The 18,443-nt window shown below is 39.7% G+C and overlaps 1 protein-coding gene across 3 annotated transcripts in view; it reads left to right on the top strand.

Annotated features, from left to right (window-relative positions):
- pms1 (PMS1 homolog 1, mismatch repair system component) overlaps positions 1-18,443 on the top strand; it is a 108,387-nt gene that overhangs the window by 1,052 nt on the left and 88,892 nt on the right. For 2 of the 3 annotated variants that reach the window (XM_063051994.1, XM_063051997.1), the window contains exons 2-4: positions 3,201-3,357; positions 11,455-11,637; positions 15,489-15,591. In XM_063051994.1, the coding sequence (XP_062908064.1) occupies positions 3,226-3,357; positions 11,455-11,637; positions 15,489-15,591 (418 nt within the window). In that variant the 5' untranslated portion in view covers positions 3,201-3,225. Of the gene's footprint in view, positions 1-65; positions 155-3,200; positions 3,358-11,454; positions 11,638-15,488; positions 15,592-18,443 lie in introns of those variants that run through there. The other variant, XM_063051996.1, reaches the window with a different exon arrangement.

Genomic DNA, 18,443 nt, shown 5'->3' with positions numbered 1-18,443 from the left:
CATCTAAAGGTAGTTAGTTAAGTTTTCTTTTGGAATTTAGAGAATGAGGGATGATCTGATTAAGAGATCCTGAGGTAGCATGATGAGGTACATGTTAAGATGATTCTACCAGTGGGAGATAAGGGAACAGACACAACAACAGAACAAAGCTAAGGTATATTGGAATTTCTTCTCACAGAAGCTGTTGAATCCCAGTAATTGTCTGCAGTGAATGATTTTGGAGGCTAGATGACTGGATGTGGCTAAGGAATGGGTATGCACATTTTTGTTTTGGAAGATTGGAAAATTAAGCATTATGTGGAACTGGCAAAGAAGAGGATTTGAGGCCTGGGCAGTTCAGACACAATCATATTAAAAGATGAGACAAGCTTGAGAAACCAGTTCCTTTTCCTGCTCCTATTTACTTTTGTGGTTTTGATCCATCCAGTGTAAAGTTAATTGAGTCACTTTGCACCATAAATGATTCCTCAGATAGTGTTATCTTGTAGTGCTCCATATCAGTGTCCAACACATTTCCAAAGCTCAACCCTCCAACAATTTCAGATCAAGGTACCTTTTTAGTTGGCAACAGTTTCCCATCTAATTTTCAACTTAATCCTTAGGTTTCACTGTGAAGTTACTTAACTGAAATCTTGCTCTTCTCGTGTCCCTGTATGCCTTGGCTGAGTTGCCCTTTATGAATGATGAGCATTTTACTACTTGTATCTAGTTACAGGTTAATTGTCCCATTAGCTGTCTCTTTGTGATAGACATTAGTGCGAGTGTAATTATTTGTTGTATCGCAACTCTTGTTTTATTGTTTGAAGCGCACTCTAGTCATCCTAAATCAAAATCTTAGGTAGAAATATTACCCCGCCTTTGGTTTATCTTATTGACTACTTTCTGACCCAAATATAATGGATTCTGGTTAATTGGGGCAGCTGCTTATTTGGGACAACTCTTAAAAGAACAAAAACAAATTGATAAAATAGCCAGGATTACCTTTGTTTATTTGGGACGCTCTGCCACATAATTGGGGCAGGAGACTGTTGCCGAACAGTTTCTAACTAATGTCAGACACGTGCACTTGTATAACCGTGCAACACTACACAGTTTTTAGAGTGAACAGTTTTTAAATAGCGTGTGAGTTTGTGTTCAAAAAGCAGTGATTTTTGTCACTGATGGTTGAGAAATAAGCAGTAAGACAATTCAGAACTCTTTTGCTCACTGCGGTTTCAAGCATTCAGGTTTGGAGTTGCCAAAAATGGCTGGGAGTGAAAGTGAAGCGATATTTCAACAGTTAGGAACTATGAAGAATTTGAAGGTATCAACAATCATCTTGAATGTTACAATGAAAATGAAGATTTGGAGGATTCAATCATTGATAGTATTATATGAAAGCAGTCCATTATCTGCACGAGGGGTCTGCGTTGAACTCCTCCGTTGAGAACTATTAGGAACATAGTTTTACAATACTGTGGTACTATTGATAGTTTTTAAATTTGTTTTGTATTTTATTTAAGTGCTGAGTTTGTGTTTTTATTTTATACCTTTATAACTATTGGCATGAAACTTCAGCTAATTGGGGCAGCTGCTTAGTTGGGCCAAAATGTACTGGTCCTTAACTGTGTTCCAATTAACTGTAATCCACTGTATTTCTTTACATCAGACAAGTGGTCTAGAATGTATCCAATCTGCTTCATAAATCTCATACGAACAAATATGTCACATAAATGCTATAGATTTGATTCTTTTAAGTAATATTAAGCAAGATGTAACTTTCTAAGTCCCACATGAAGAACTGTTTGTAATATTCTACTCCAGTCAATCGTTTAGAGTGGCCTTCTTCGGAGCTTAAATCCTTCATGACACTAACAGCACCAAGTTTATTTTCTGGGTTCGTGTTCATTGTCATCCTTCTGACTGTTAAGTGTCTTTATTTTTTCCCAGAAAGTTCTGTCATAATAGAAGTTCTTCTTTATCGGTAACTTTTCTATCAGTTTCTGAGGCATATTGAAGTCAGCACACCTGGTGGCACTAGTGATGCCCTCGGCAGGTTGTGATGAGTTGGCTCACCTTTGACCTTGTCAACATTTGACAACATTTGCTTGTTGTTTTAAATTCTGTTCGGTTAAGCAATTTCTTGATTTTAAAATTGCATTCCTTGTTTTTGTTTTCTTTCTGAGATCTCACTCCTTGTTGTTTCTTCATTCTCCTCTGGTTCTATAATTCTTTGAAATGGCCTCTCCTATATTATTTAAGTAGCCATGAATATAATTGCACATCATAGTTGTTCTGCCTTCAACTTCCAAAGCTTTGATGTTCTTTCCTGCAAGTTATCCAGTTCTTTACCTTAGTTTCTGCATGTAAGATTCTCTTTAACCAAGCTATACATTTTAACATTTCCCTGTGCAGCACTACATCAATTTTTCATTCCTTTGAAGTGTTGTGTCGACCTTTTGCTACTTGTAAAGGAGCTGTCACTGAAGTTGTTGTTGCACATGACAAGGATCAATTTGAAAACTTATGCTGTAATTAAAACAAGCATTAAACTGATCTATAACTTTCCCAATCTATAACTAGAGATACATAAAAGAATATCGGGATGGGAGCAGGCTATTCAGTCCTTCAAGTTAGTTCTCCCTTTCAGTTGGATGACAGCTATAACCATTTAAACCCAATCTATCCAGTGGGTTCTCTGAGCCTTTATGCCTTCATGTAACAAAATCGGAGTCTAATACAGTATTTGAAATGTTCCCTTGACCAAAGCTCAACTGCTAGATGGGGAAAAGTTCCATAAGTAGTAAGAGCAGATGAAGCTAGTAACACTCAGTAAGTCAGGCAGTGTCTGTGGGAAGAGAAAAAGAATTACTGTTTCAGGTTCGATCCTCAGTCATCTCTGGAGAAGTGATAAAGCAAGTTACTTTTAAGTTCCAGAAAGGGTGTACGAGAGTGGGAAAGAAAATATCTCTAATTGGGTAAGGCCAGGATTTCCATGGTGATAAGCAGTTGCCGAAGCAACTCTATCTGACTGATATCTTAATGAGGACAGTTGGAGAGAGGAAAAAGTAGGCAAAACGATGTGTACAAGTGGTGTAAATACAGCTTGACCTGATAAGTATTTCCAGCACTTTCTACTTTTATTGCATATTGCTGTTTGTTTTCTATTGGTAATTAGAAGGAAGACCTTATTTTCTTGTAACTCGTGCATCTTATTACAGATATAAGTTCATCCACTGAGCCATCATGAAACAGCTACCGCCCAGCACCATTCGACTTCTTTCAAGCTCTCAGTCAGTATCCTCTGTTGTTAATGTTGTGAAGGAACTTGTGGAGAATTCATTGGATGCGAATGCAACAAGCATTGAGGTCAAATTGGTAAGTGACACACTACTGTTGTTTTCCTTATCATTGCCTTCAACACTGCAAAGGATCCTTAGAGACCTCTCAGATGGATTAGATACGATTGATGCTAAGTCATGTAAGGACGGGCTGAAACATCAACTGTACTTTTTTTCCATAGATGCTGCCTGGCCTGCTGAGTTCCTCCAGCATCTTGTGTGAGCTGCTCAGCTTTCCAGAATCTGCATATTTTCTCTTGCAGTGATAGAAAGGGTGCACGTATATGGGAGGATTTGGAATTGAGGGTGCTTATTTTATATTTGCGGTGCTATTCAATGAAGAGCTGACTTGCGTGAAATGCATTTGCTAGAATTTTGGTCAGGCAGCAGGGCTCTATGTTATGGAGAGCAGAACAAGGTAGACAGGCTAGAACTGCATTGGTGGAGAAAAGATGGACCTGGGTACAAGATATTCTTGAGAACGTTGACATAATAAGGGATTTCTTTCTTTGAGGACAGGAGAGAAGGAAATGGAGATAATGGATATTTATAATAACATCTACTTGGGGGCCAGGAAGCAAAACTGTTTGGTCATCTGATTAATTTTATATAAGATTATTTTGGATTGCAGATATGAGGGAAAGATGCAAGTGAAGGACTTCGGACCAGGGAGGACTACTGGAAATTTGAATTGATGGGTGAAGTAAAGGGCAAAGACTAGACCAAATTGTCCTGATCTTAGTGACAAAGGGATCCATGAGTTCCGCATATACGATACTGATGAGAGTAGAAGGGTATAAGGAAATAAATGGTTACCTTAGCATTCCATGATAATCACAAACTGAAAATTAAGAGCACTTTTCAAATAAATTACAAACACGAGATTCTACAGATGTTGGATAAATTATTTTGGTTCTTTCAGTGTGCGCTCTCAAATTAGTTCATGTATAGTCATGTGAAAGGTGCATAAAATCATAGTCATAGAACACTACCCCTCAGAAACAGGCCCTTTGGCTCATCTAGTCCTTGCCAAACTATTGTTTTACCTCCATCAACCTGCACCTGGACCATAGTCCTCCATATACTGTACCTCCCATCCAAATACCTATCTAAATTTCTCTTGAAACCCACATCCCCCTCTTCCACTGGCAGCGTACCAGCTGGCACTCTCACCACTCTCTGAGTAAAGAAGTTCCCCTTCATGTTCCCCTTAAACATTTCAAATTTCACCCCAAACCAATGACCTCTATCTCTAGTTTCACCCAACCTGCAAGGTCCTCAGTCAAGCATCTGCTACAAAACGTGATGAATTCACAATTTTTTTTTTATCAACACAATTATGTCCATTAGGGAAAGTATAACTACAGAAACTGGTAACCTCTGTAGCCAACTTCATAAAATGACAGAACTACATTGTAATTTACAGGTATTTCAAATTCAGAATTCAGCAAGATTGTAACAAGGAGTAGAACGTCTGCTTGCTATCTCAACCCTGTCATAGAATCATAGCATAGAAGCAGGCCCTTCAGCCCATCTAGTCCATGCCAAACCACTTAAACTGCCTACTCCCATCGACCACTCTGGCACTGTCGCCCTCCACGCCCCTACCATCCAAGTACTTTTCCAAAATGCTCTTATAAGTTAAAATCGAGTTCGCTTCCACAACTTGTGCTAGCAGCTTATTTCACACTCTCACAACCCAGGGAGTGAGGAAGTCTCCCCTCATGTTTACTTTAAACTTTTCACTTTTGTGGTTGTCCCTTTTAAAGGAATCTTTTAATAGTGTTTTCAATTATGTTAGGAAATTTATTAACACATCCCTTGAAATTGGAGTTTTTCCTAGATGCCTTTAAAAGTGCGGTTGTCAAAACCCTAGTTTAAAAAAAAACAAACCCTGATAGGCCTATAGCCACTACAGGCCTAAATCAAGTCTTCCCTTCCTGGGCATGATTCTTGAGTAAGTTTATTTTCAACCAACTCAGTAACTTTTTGAATGAGTACAGCAGTGGTCCTCAACCACTGGGCCGCAGAGCATGTGCTACCGGGCCGCGAGGAAGCGATATGATTTGGCGATATGAGTCAGCTGCATCTTTCCTCATTCCCTGTCACGGCCACTGATCAGCCATTATGCATGCGAGGTCAGACCCGCGCGTCATCCGTGTCAGGGTGGGAAGGAGATCAACTCCTCGAGCTTGCAAATGACGACGGGCTGAAAAGTATGTTTGATATAACATCTCTATCGGCATTTTGGATCAAAGTCAAGGCTAAATATCCTGAGATAGCCACAAAAGCACTGAAAATGTTGCTTTCATTTCCAACATTTTTCTGCGAAGCGAAGTTTTCTGCAATGAATGCAACGAAAACTAAACTGCGGAATAGACTGGACATAAGGAACCCCCTTCGAGTAGCGCTGTCTCCCATCGGCAGGTCACGACGCGCATGCGCACTGGGGTGCATGCGCAAGGCTTCATGGTCATTGTAGTCTTTCTGGGTAAACTGCATTACCAGTCCGCAATGCAAAAAAGGTTCGGGACCCCTGGAGTACAGTATTCTTGAAATGTTTCAGTCAAGTTTTAGAGCCAACTACAGCACAGGGACGACCCTTGCCAAAATTGTCAGCAACCTTAGGCTCAGCACTGATGCCAACTGGGTCTCAGTTCTAATTCTCCTGGATCTAAGTGCTGCCTTTGACCGAAGCATTCACCTAGGTGGCCCTGAGAACCGGGCTGGCCTCTCTGGTAGTGTCCTTAATTGGTTTTGCTTATATATATATTAGAAGCTATTTTTGTCTATGTTGGAGACCAGGTTTCTAGGAGATAAAATGTACCTTTTGATATTGCTCAGGGAAGCTGTCTTGGACCCCTGCTCTTCTCCTTATACATGCTCTCCTTAGGAGACATCATTAGAAGCCATAACCCTGATTTCCATAGTTATGCAAACGTATATTTCATGTATCTTGGTTGAGCCTGATGATGATAACACCAATACGTCTCTGATTTCCGGTATTACTGCAATAAACAAATGGATGACCAATAATTTCCTAAAACTTAGTCCCAAAACCAAAAGAGATAAACTTGGAAACTTGGCTCCCTTTATAAAATCAGAGGTACCGAGCCTGGGTGTTATGCTTGATTCAGATGTGAATCTTAAATCATGCAAAAAAAGGCAGAGACCCGAGCAGTATTTCTACACTTAAGACATATTGCAATAGTACGCCTGTTTATGTCACATAATGATGCTAAAAAGCTAATTCATGCCTTTATCTTGAATAGACTAGATTACTGCAATGTACATTTTACTAGACTTCCAGAGTAATCTATTGACAAACTTCAAGTCATTCAGAATACTGCTGCTAGACTTTAAACCTAAACCAGGAAGACGGAGCATATAACTCCCGTTTTGATTTTAAAGTTTTCTTAGTTGTTTTTAAAGCTCTCAATAGTCTGGGACCAGAGTACATTGCAGAACCGCTTTCCTTTTATAATCCTGCTCGAGCTTTCAGGTCTTCTTCCACCAGTCTCTTAAAGTTAAACAATCTTCCTCAAAAGATAATTGGCAGGACAGCTTTTTTGAACTACGATCCCAAACTGTGGAATTCAATACCTAAAACTATAAAGGACGATTTTAAACGCCAGCGCAAAGCCAATTTATTTAACCTTGCTTTTAACTAGCATCTTTTTATATTTTATTTTCAAGTTTGCATTTTTTCCCCATTGTAAAGCACTTTGAACTACATCATCTGTATGAAAAGTGCTCAATAACTAAATTATTATTATTATTTTATTAAATTCCATCTGCCTTCTTTCAGTCCATTTTCCCGCTGGTCCAGATCCCGCAGCATGCTTTGATAGCCTTCCTTACTGTCCACAATGGCTCCAATGTTAGTGTCATAGAACATAGAAAACCTACAGTACAATACAGGCCTTTCAGCCCACAAAGCTGTGCCGAACATGTCCTTAGAAACTACCTAGGGTTACCCATAGCCCTCTTATTTTTCTAAGCTCCATGTACCTGTCCAAGAGTCTATTAAAAGACCCTATCGTATCCACCTCCACCACCGTCACTGGCAGCCCATTCCACACACTCACCACTCTCTGTGTAAAAAGACTTACCCTGCCATCTCCTCTGTACCTACTTCCAAGCAACTTAAAACTGTGCCCTCTCGTGCTAGCCATTTCAGCCCCGGAAAAAAGCCTCTGGTGTTTCCATACTAGGCTATGATGGGAGCAGTCTGTTACTCTCCACTGTGCATCTATAGAAGTTTGTCAAAAGTTTTAGTTGACATGCCGAATCTTCGCAAACTTCTAAGTAAGTAGAGGTGCTGCCATGCCTTCTTTGTAATGGCACTTGCGTGCTGGACCCAGGGCAGATCTACTGAAATGATAACACAGATGAATTTGAAGTTACTGACCTTCTCCACCTCCGATCCTCTGATGGACCACCTGTTTCCTCCTCCTGTAATCAATAATCAGCTTTTTGGTTTTGTTGACATTGAGTGAGAGGTTCTTATTGTGGCACCATTCAGCCAGATTTTAAATCTCCCTCCTGTATGCTGATACGTCACTACCTTTGATTTAGCCGACAGCAATGGTATCATCAGCAAACTTAAATATGGTAATGGAGCTGTACTTGGCCTCACCATCATAAATATAAAGCCAGTAGAGCAGGGGGCTAAGCACAGAGCCGTGTGGTGCAGCTGTGCTGATGGTGATTGTGGAGGAGCTGTTGTTGCTCTGAACTGACTGCGGTCTGCAAGTGAGAAAATTGAGGAGGTATTGAGGCCTCGGTGATGGAGACTGTTGATTAGTTTTGAGGGGATAATAGTTTTGAATGCTGAGCTGTAGTCAATGAAGAGCATCCTGATATATTCGCCTTCCCTGTTCAGATGTTCCGGAGTTGAGTGAAGAGCCAATAAAAAGGTATCTCATGTTGATCTATTGCGATGGTAGGCAAGTTGGAGAGGATCCGAGTCGCTCCTCAGACAGGAGTTGATATGGTTTCATCACCAATCTCTCAAAGCATTTCATCACAGTAGATGTAAGTGGTACTGGACAATAGTTATAGGGGCAGGTTACCACATTCTTCTTGGACACTGGCATGATTGAAACCTGCTTGAAACAGGTGGGTACCTCAGACTGCTGTAGCGAGAGGTTAAAGTTATCAGCAAGCACTCCAGCCCATTGATTAGCACAGGTCTTCACTACTCAGCCAGGTTCACTCTCCTGAAGGATACTCTTACGTTGTCTTCAGAGACTGAAGTCACAGGGTTTTCGGCTGCTGTGGGAGTTTGTAAAGGTGCCTGCACGTTCTTTCAGTTAAAGCAAGCATAAAAGGCATTGAGCTAATCTGGGAGCAAAACCTTGTTGTCACATATGTCATTTGTTTCTTCTTTGTGGGTGGTGATAGCATTCAAGCCCTGTCACAACTGTCAAGCATCCTTCTGAGACTCATATTTGGTCTGGAATTGCTGCTTAGCATGTGAAATGTCTTTCTGGAGATCGTACCTGGACCTTTTATACTTCCCGTGATCGCCAGACCTGAACACCACTGATACGGCGCTCAGCAGGTTGCAGATCTCTTGGTTCATTCGGGGTTTCTGGTTAGGGAAGACTGAAGGATTTATTCACTAATGATGTCAGGCTCACTGGTCGATAACTTTACAGTTCATTCTTAGAGCTTTTCTTCAACAACGGAACAACGTTAGCTATCCTTCAATCCTCTGGCACCTCACCCCTGGCTGAGGGTATCTTAAGCACCTCTGTTAATGCCCCTGCAGTTTCTGCACTAGCCTCCCACAAGGTCCAAGAGAGCACCTTGTGAGGATTTATCCACCCTAATTTGCCTCAAGACAGCAAGCACCTCCTCCTCCATAATCCGTATGACCTTGCTGCTGTTTTGCCTCACTTCTATATACTCTGTGTCCATCTCCTGAATAAATACAGAATATCTATTTAAGACTTCCCCCATCTCTTATGACTCCATGCATAGATGACCATGCTGATCATCAAGAGGATCAGTTGTGCCCCTTGCTATCCTTTTGTTTTTAATATATCTGTAGAAGCCCATAGGATTCTCCTTCACCTTGTTTACTAGAGCAACCTCATGCCTTCTTTCAGCCCTCCTGGTGTCCTTGGGTGTTCTGTTGCATTTCTGATACTGTTCGAGTACCTCATTTATTCTTTGCTTCCTATACCTGCTGTGCATTTCCTCCTCCTCCCTAACCAGGGCCTCAATGTCTCTTGAAAAGTAAGGTTGTCAAGCCTATTATCTTCGCCTTTTATTCTGACAGGAGCATACAAACACTACTCTCAAAATCCCATTTTTTGAAGTAAGAACTTAAGTGGAACTCTGGAGTGAATATCAGATTTTGTAATATTTATATTTAGAATGTTGACTTTTGGAGGAAGTTTAATGGAAATTACCAACTGTGAGAGCTCAGTCACTTACTTTAATTGCAGCATGATTCAAAATATCTTCGTAGGCAGGCATAAGCTCCCCCCCCCCGCCCCATCTTGAGTTTATCCTATTTCGTTAGGACTATAGAGGATCGGAAGCAACTATTTCTGACTGATTGTCTGGTCTCAGAAGTTGTAAACATTTCATCTAACCCCATAAATGATGTTTCAGTTATTCTGCTATATACTATTAGATCTCAACAAATAGACATGAATCCAGAAGTTTCTTCCCTATTTTGAGTGTTGATCGAAGAAGGATTGCCATATGTCTTCAAGATGTTACATTTTACCTTGAAGGTTCCTGGAATCATTTCCATTGTTCACTTAGTAATTTCATGCCATGGAGAAGCTTAGACGAGAGTTTCTGTTTTGGGAATCTAGTGAGCGGCAAGCAAATGGTTTGGCCTGCCCATCAGATTGGCCATGTCTCTGTGTTGGGAGTATTGGTTGAGAGAGGATGCTAATTTTGATTCACTAACACTGCCTGTGGATTTGGAGCATTTGCACTGGTGGCATTGGTGGCATCTCTACAGTCCGTCGAGGTGCCTCATAAATGGTCCTTGATCCAGAAGGGAGGGATTATGGTGGTTTAGAAGTTCTGGTCAGGGCTGTTCATCTTCAAATGCTTTATTCCTCTGATGGCCAAAGACCGTGCAGTGGAGGTGATGGTGAATTTCTTTGTTGCCACCTGCTGTTGTTGACAAGTGGCTACCAAGGTATAGGAAGTTTTGCGGGGTCTCGCAGTCAATCTTTATTGCAGAGAGACGGTGTTTTGCAGCAGACGCAAGTTGGTGTGGGATCTATTTTGTAGCTGTTACATGTAAAGGCCCTTCTCTCCTGGTCCTCACTAAACATGATGACAAAGACCTGGAATTTCATCTTTCAGTGCGCACATGTGTAATACTGCATGCATACTGTAGATCGGAGTGAATCTAGAGTTCCTTTTGTTTTGGACTGGAGACAATAGGTTAAATAGTTTTCTCTTAATCTTGTAGATTAACTCCACTCCTGTTGGAGGTGAGATGCAGTTTTGCAGCAAGAAAGGTTGAGTAAGGTTTTGGGGTGATTATGCAATCTTGCTTCACGTCCTCTGGTCCAAGATTAGGTCTGTGATGGTCCCATTGGTTAGGATCACAGTTTGCATACAGCAGATGTAAGATGGTAACAAATTTCTGCAGGTGTAGAAGGATGCCGAGTAGTTCATTGTGACTCAAGGAGATCATAATAGCCCGTACTTAATATCAATGCTGCTTCTTGCATTCACTTGGAATTGTGTCCAGTGATGGTCACCTCCATTGTGCCTCTGGACAAAGTTATTTGGGGACCAGTTGAGAAAGACCTGGCAATGACTTCCCTGTGACAGACAGCATAGAGACTTCTCTTTAGTTAACACCATTGGATTTGTCTCTTTTATTGAAAGATGGTGAATCTGAGGTCCTGGCAGGTGGCTCTCTTCTCACATGAGATAAAGCTATAGATTTGTGACTCTGGTCCAGCAGCATTTTGCATTACAGTGCAAACATTTTGTTGAAAATAAACATACCAACTGTTGGTCAAATGTTTGCTTGTTGGGTACTTTTTAAAAAAAGCTCATTTGGTGGAGGCTATGCATGTGTTTTAGATGATTTAAATTTGTTTAAATGAATATCACTAGTTATAGCCTTTTGCCTATGAAATAGGAGAACAATGGATTTGACAGGATCGAAGTGAGAGATAACGGTGATGGAATCAAAGCTGTCGATACCCCTGTCATGGGGCTGAAGCATTACACATCTAAAATTACTCATCACGAGGACCTAGAAGCTCTAGAAACATATGGGTTTCGTGGTGAAGCTTTGGCTTCTATCTGTGCCGTGTCTGAGGTAAGAGACTCATATTTATCTGGCACCTTTAAGACCACCACTGTGACTGTGGAACCACAGCAACTAAACCACTAGTTCCATTATGTAAAGAATTGCATTCTAGTGTGGAGAGTGAGAAAGGAATCAAGGTTGCTTTTAAATACAGTTTACAAGACATAGACCTGAGTGTGAAAAAAAAAAAGCTGCTTGGCATTCAGTTACAGAATTCCTAGTGAATTCGTCCCTCATTCTTCTAAACTGCGGTTTCCCAACCTGGGGTCCATATACCCTTTGGTTAATGATAAGGCCCTGTGGCATAATAAAGGTTGGGAGCCCCTGTTCTAAACACTAGCTCGTGACACAGCTACTCAACCTAGGATTGTTACTTCCAAACGTTAGCCACATTTAGTTAATAGTTCAAAAAAAATAAAATTTTAATTAAGGATAAAAAATGTTACCATAAATTCAGAACTTGAATCAAAGTATTGGAATTGTTTTATTATTGTCACCTGTACTGAGATACAGTCATCATCGTCATTATGTGCCGTGTTGTATGACATCGTCATTATGTGCCGTGTCGTATGACATCATTATGTGCCGTGTCAATGTCCATGACCATGATTGTTCTTGGGAAACTATTCCATAGTAGCGGTTTGCCATTGCCTTCTTCTGGGCAGCGTCTTTACAAGACGCGTGACCCCAGCCATTATCAGTACTTCAGAGATTCTCTGCCTGGTGACAGTTGTCGCATTACCAGGAGTTGTGAGATGCACCGGCTGTCCACCATCTGCCCCCATGGCTTCATGTGACCCTGATCCGGGGAGGGGAGGCTAAGCAGGTGCTGCAGGTTGCCTAAAGGTGACCTGTAGGCTAGTGGAGGGAAGGAGCACCTTACACTTCCTCTGGTAAAGATGTCACTCAGAGACACAGTAGAAAACTGAATTTTGCAAGCCATCATCCAGATCATTTAAAAGCATGAGTACGTCAAGGTAGTACAAGGAAAGGTAATAGCATAATACAGAATATAGTTTTACAGTTACAGAGAAAGTACAGCGGAGTGGTCAGTGGGGTACTAGGGCCATGACAAGCTAGATTGTGAGCTTAAAAGTTCATCTTTAAAGTACAAGCGGTCCTCTCAAAAGTTTTATAACGGTGGGATAGGGGTTGTCCTTGAGCCTGTGGTGCCTGTTTTAAAGCTTTTAGAAGGGGGAATGTCTGGGAGGGGAGAGGTCTTTGATTATGTCAGTAGCTTTACCAACAGATTCCATGAAAGGCAGATGGTCGAGCAACATTTTCCTGTGATGTTTGACATGCACTGCCAATGAACACATCACTTTGCTTTTTCGATGTGAGCAGCTTTAGTGACATGAATCTTGGAAATTTTGCAAAAAGTAAAGAAGCAATTGTGTCACAACTTCTTTGGGTTTTCACATTTTTGAATCATGTCATTATTTCATGATTATTTGACATTTTTCTGGGTGTTTTCTAAAATTATACTCCAATCCAAGTGCTCTAATCTGCGACTAGAATTTCATTTGCAGATATTATTTTGAAGGTGTAGCCAACTTTCAACAGAATGCATTTTCTTGAGAAGGTAGGTGATGTGGAGCCAAGTAAATTGCATTTGCACAGTGCCTTTCAAGGCCTTTGGTCATCCAAGGTGCTTTGCAGGCCAAGGATGTAGTTCTTTGTGTAGCCCACTTTGTAAAAACATGACAGTGAGCACCTGCAAACTGCAGCCTGGTAATTAGCATTTAATCTGGTGATGTTAGTTTGGGGTGAATCTTGTCCAGGGCACAAGGGATAAACCTCACTTCTCTTCAAAGTTATGCCACAGGATCTTTCAGAGTCACTTGAGAGGATAAATGGGGCTTTATGTTTTGTGTTCTCCCTTAGTGTTGTACAGGGATCTGAACTTAAAACCTTTGGAACTGGGCAAGAATCTCACCAATTGAACCACTGCTGACCCTGTCAAAATAGCAACCTATTGGCATGTGGAAGCTATTGCAAGTATGTTCAGATGACTGACGATTTTGTGTATGTTCGCTGTAATCGGGGAGCAACTGTTATCATTTGAGAGCTCATAATTTACAGTAATATTTTTGAAGTATTGGAGAGCTTCAGATAAATGGAGACTGGTCAAAGTTGCTAACAGAGGAAAACATTTTTGTGTTTTGGATTTTTCTATCCATTCCTTTGTCTGGTTTTCTGTTTGTAGCATGCATGTACAGATGCTGACACCACAAAGTGGTGTATCACGTGTACACGAGCTGCGGACAACTTGACAGACTTTTTAAGAGTTTTTTTGAAGAAGAAACTAAGAACATGGGTGATAATAGGGCAGTAGATGTTGTCAATTTGGACTGTAAAAAGGCCTTCAAGGTCCTAAATGTCAGGCTGGTTGGGAAGATTAGATCCCCATGGAACCAAGGAGAGCTAATTCATTCTTGGTTCAGTGGTAGGAAGCAGAGCATGGTGATTGAAGGTTGCTTCTTGGGATGATGGAGGCCAGTGACTAGTGTTGTGATGTAGGACCCTTGTTATTCATTATTTATATCAATAGTTTGGATGCAAATGCACAAAGCTTCATCAGTATCTTTGTGGATGACATTAAATTAGGAAGTGTTGACCGTGAAGAGGGTTATTGTAGATTACAAAGGGATCTTGATCAGTTAGGACAGTGAGCTGAGGAGTGGCAAATGAATTTCAATATAGATGAGTGTAAGGTGGTGCATTCTGGAAAGTCAAACCAGTGTCAAACTTATACTATGAATGGTAGGGCCCTGGGTAGTATCATGAAATGGAAGGATGTAGGAGTATAAGTATATTGTTTCCATTGAAAGCAGCATCACAGTAGAAATAAAGGTGAAAAACACATTTAGCGAGCCAGACTTCGTCATTCAGGGCATTGAGTATAGAAGTTGGAACATTATGGTGCAGTTGTACAAATCGTTGGTGAGGCTACACTGGGAGTACTGTGTACAGTTTTGATTACCCTGTTATAGGAAAGATGTGGTTAAACTGGAAAGAATGTTGAGAAGATCTATGAGGATGTTCCTGGGACTAGGGGTCCTGAATTATAGGTAGAGGCTGGCCGAGCGAAGTCTTTATTCCGTGGTATGTAGGAGAATGAGGGGGTGACTTTATAAAAATGAGAGTCATTGATAAGGTGGGCAGTAACAGACTTTTCCCAGGGTAGGGGAAACCAGAACTGTGTGACATAGGTTTAGGGTGAGAGAGCTGAGGCCTGAGGGGCAGCTTTTTTCATTTAGGCTATGGTGATTATAAAGATTGAGCTGCTAGAGGAAGTGGTTGAGCCAGGTTCAAAGCATCATTTAAGAAACACTTGGACAGGTAAATGGAGATACTAGGTTTAGTGGGATAAGGCCAAGTTAGACCTAGCTGGGTGGGCACTGTGGTCAGTGTGGACTTACTGGGCCAAAGGGTTTGTATCCATACTGTATTGCCTTATGTCTCTGTAACTGGCTCATGCTGCGGTAGGCAGACTGCTCATGCATTTTTTAAAGACAACATTATTCTCTAAAGGGATTAGGCAATGAATGTTGGTTGACTGCTTGTCTGAGATGATGACACACAACAAGTAGCATTTTGTCTCTTGCAGTATCTAGGCTTATTCACATTAGTGAACAGAATGAGACTGCTAATTTTGGTTTCTGAATCCCAGGAAAAATAAATAAACTGTTAATCCTATCCTAAGGTTAATTTCAGTGCATCATCCCATCATTAATCTGAAATTGTTATGATTTATACAACAAAGCTTACATTGAAGCATTGAGTCATTCCACATTGTCATCTGTACATCTCCAAACATTTCACTGTGTTAAATGCCTTCTGCATCCACTTTTACACAGGTTATTATCACCACTAAGACCACTGTTGATGACGTGAGCACCCAGTATACCTTGGACAGTGTCGGTCATATCATTTCACAGAAGCCTTCTCACATGGGACAAGGTATTCTAAGTTCTACTGATGTATGTGCCTCTGTTCATGGCTAGGTAAGGAAGGGCTAAGGTCTCTTTAATAGATCTCCAAATCTCATGTCAAAAATTCAAGTTGGAGGTAAGTAATTAAGAGGTAAAACTAACAGATAAAGATATCCAGAGAACGTTCAACGAACTAAGTCAAATTTGTAATTGGAGTTTACAGTGGAAGTTGGATTTATGATCAGATTTCAGAACTCTCGACAATAATATTGAGAACTAATTTCATCTGAAGCCAGAGATTCAGTTTTCTTAAGCAGCCATTTAAAACAGTTATTTAAAAATAATACTCACCACCAGGTTCAAAAACAGTTAATACACCTCAACCATTAGGCTCTAGAATCTGAGGGGATAACTTCACTTGCCCCATCACTGAACTGTTCTCACAACTTATGGGTTCTTTTTCAAGGACTCTTCATCTCACGTTCTCAATATTTATTGCTTATTGATTTATTTTGTATTTTCTGTTTGTTATCTTTTGCATAGTGGTTGATTGTCGTCCCTGTTGGGTGCGGTTTTTCTCCATGAATCTATTATGGTTCTTGGATTTACTGTGCATGCCCGCAAGAAAACAAATCCTTGGGTTGTATGTGGTGACATATATGTACTTTGATAATAAATTGACTTGAACTTTGAGCAACTCGTACAGCCTCAAATCACTTCCAAAGGGCACTTAAGTATATTTGGTACAAAAATAATCTGAGTGATTTGCACATGATGACATACGGGAAGAGCTCCCATGATCTTATTTTAACTGGTGACACTGAATTTTTTTGCATCCTCTGGAGAGACCGGTCTCTCATGAATGCAGCATTCTACCACTAGATACTAAATAATATACTCGTGGCTCTGGAATATAACACTCTTCTGACCTATTTTGCCACGTTGATCCTTTCCAAAATGTTTTATTAGTTTCTACATAGAAGAATACAGAGTACAGGAAAGTATATATAAAAGGTCAAAAAAGATTTTAAAAACTACCAATTACATTATATCTATTCATAGTAATAATCTCATTACCCCATATTCATGTGAGTTAATTAATAGTTATATTGAAGTATACTAATTTATTACAAAAAAAAAGAATCTAACCCCTACCAAGACCGAAGCTGTTTATTACGGAGAAAAAAGGTAAAATACCTTCTCATATAATAAAAAATAATAATAGCCAACAACTGAATTTGAAGAACGAATTGAAGATTTTGAAAATAATTCAGAAAAGGTCCCCACGATGTTTGAAAGTCTTGACGAGAATTAAAAATTGAACAACGAATTTTCTCTAAATCTAAACATGACATAACGTCGTATAACCATTGAGCACGAGTAGGAGGAAAAACATCTTTCCATTTAAACAGAAGCGCCCTCCTAGCTATAAGAGAGCTAAAGGCCAAAATATGTAAATCAAATGTCTTCAGCTTGATATCTTGTCCTGCAATAATACCAAATAGAGCCGTCAGAGGATTAGGCTTAAAATTGACTTTGAAAAGTAAAGAAATGGTTTGAAAAACTTCCTTCCAATACTTTTCAAGACTCGGACAAGTCCAAAACATATGAATTAATGAAGCTTCTCCATTATTACATCTGTCGCAGTAGGGAGATATATCTGAATAAAAATGAGATAGCTTATCCTTAGTCATATGAGCTCTATGTACCACCTTGAATTGTATGAGGGAATGGCGAGCACATAACGATAAAGTATTAATCAGTTTAAAAATTTTATTCCAAGTTTCCTCAGATATTGATGTCTGTAAATCTTGTTCCCAGAGATTCTTACTTTTGTCTAAAGGAACATTCCTCATCTCCAGTAACATGCCATAAATATTAAATATTGAACCATTATGAAAAGGTGTCAAATTGAAAATTACGTCTAGCAAGTTCTTAACTGATCTTATAGGAAATGTGCATAAATGAGATCTTAGTAAGTCTCTGATTTGTAAGTATCTAAAAAAGTGAGTTTTGGGTATGGTATATTTAGCTGACAATTGCTTAAATGAAAAAAAATTTCCTCCAACAAACAGATCCCGAAAACATTTAATACCCAACCTGTCCCATTCTTTAAAAACTAAATCAGTCATGGAGGGTTTAAAAGAAAAGTTAGAATTAGTGGGACTTGAAAGGGAAAATCTCAATAAACCAAAGTGTTTTCTAAATTGTAGCCAGATCCTCAGAGTATGTTTATCTATTAAATTATCAGTTAGTTTACTTACAGATAAAGGAAGTGAGGATCCAAGAAGAGAAATAATGGGAAATTTATTAACAGAGCTAGCTTCTAGAGAAACCCATACCGGACAGTCTACACAATTAATATAACATCACCAAAATGTAAGATATTGTATATTAACTGCCCAGTGATAAAACCTAAAATTAGGTAAGGCTAAACCTCCAGACTTTTTAGATTTTTGAAGATGAACTTTATTTAATCGAGGAAGTTTATCTTTGTATATATAGGACAAAATAGAATCAAGGGAGTCAAAAAAGGATTTAGGAATAAAAACGGGTAAAGCCTGAAAAAGATATATAAATTTAGGTAGAATATTCATTTCAAAAGAATTAATTCGTCCAATCAACAATATTGAAAGAGGTGACCAACTTAATGATATCCTTTTGACATGGTTCAATAAAGTAAGAAAGTTTTCTTTAAACAGGTGTTTGTAATTCTTAGTGACAGTTACACCCACATAAGTAAATTGATTCGTTACAATTTTAAAAGGGAGATTAGTATTAATTGATACCAAATTATTTAAAGGAAATATTTCACTCTTATGTAGATTCAATTTATATCCTGAAAACTGGCTAAAATGGGAGAGTAAAGAAAGTACGCAA

This window comes from Mobula hypostoma, chromosome 6 (assembly GCF_963921235.1).
Source record: "Mobula hypostoma chromosome 6, sMobHyp1.1, whole genome shotgun sequence".
Classification (NCBI taxonomy): Eukaryota; Metazoa; Chordata; class Chondrichthyes; order Myliobatiformes; family Myliobatidae; genus Mobula; species Mobula hypostoma.
Note: the sequence above shows the minus strand (reverse complement) of the source record. Positions and strands in the feature narration are given on the sequence as shown.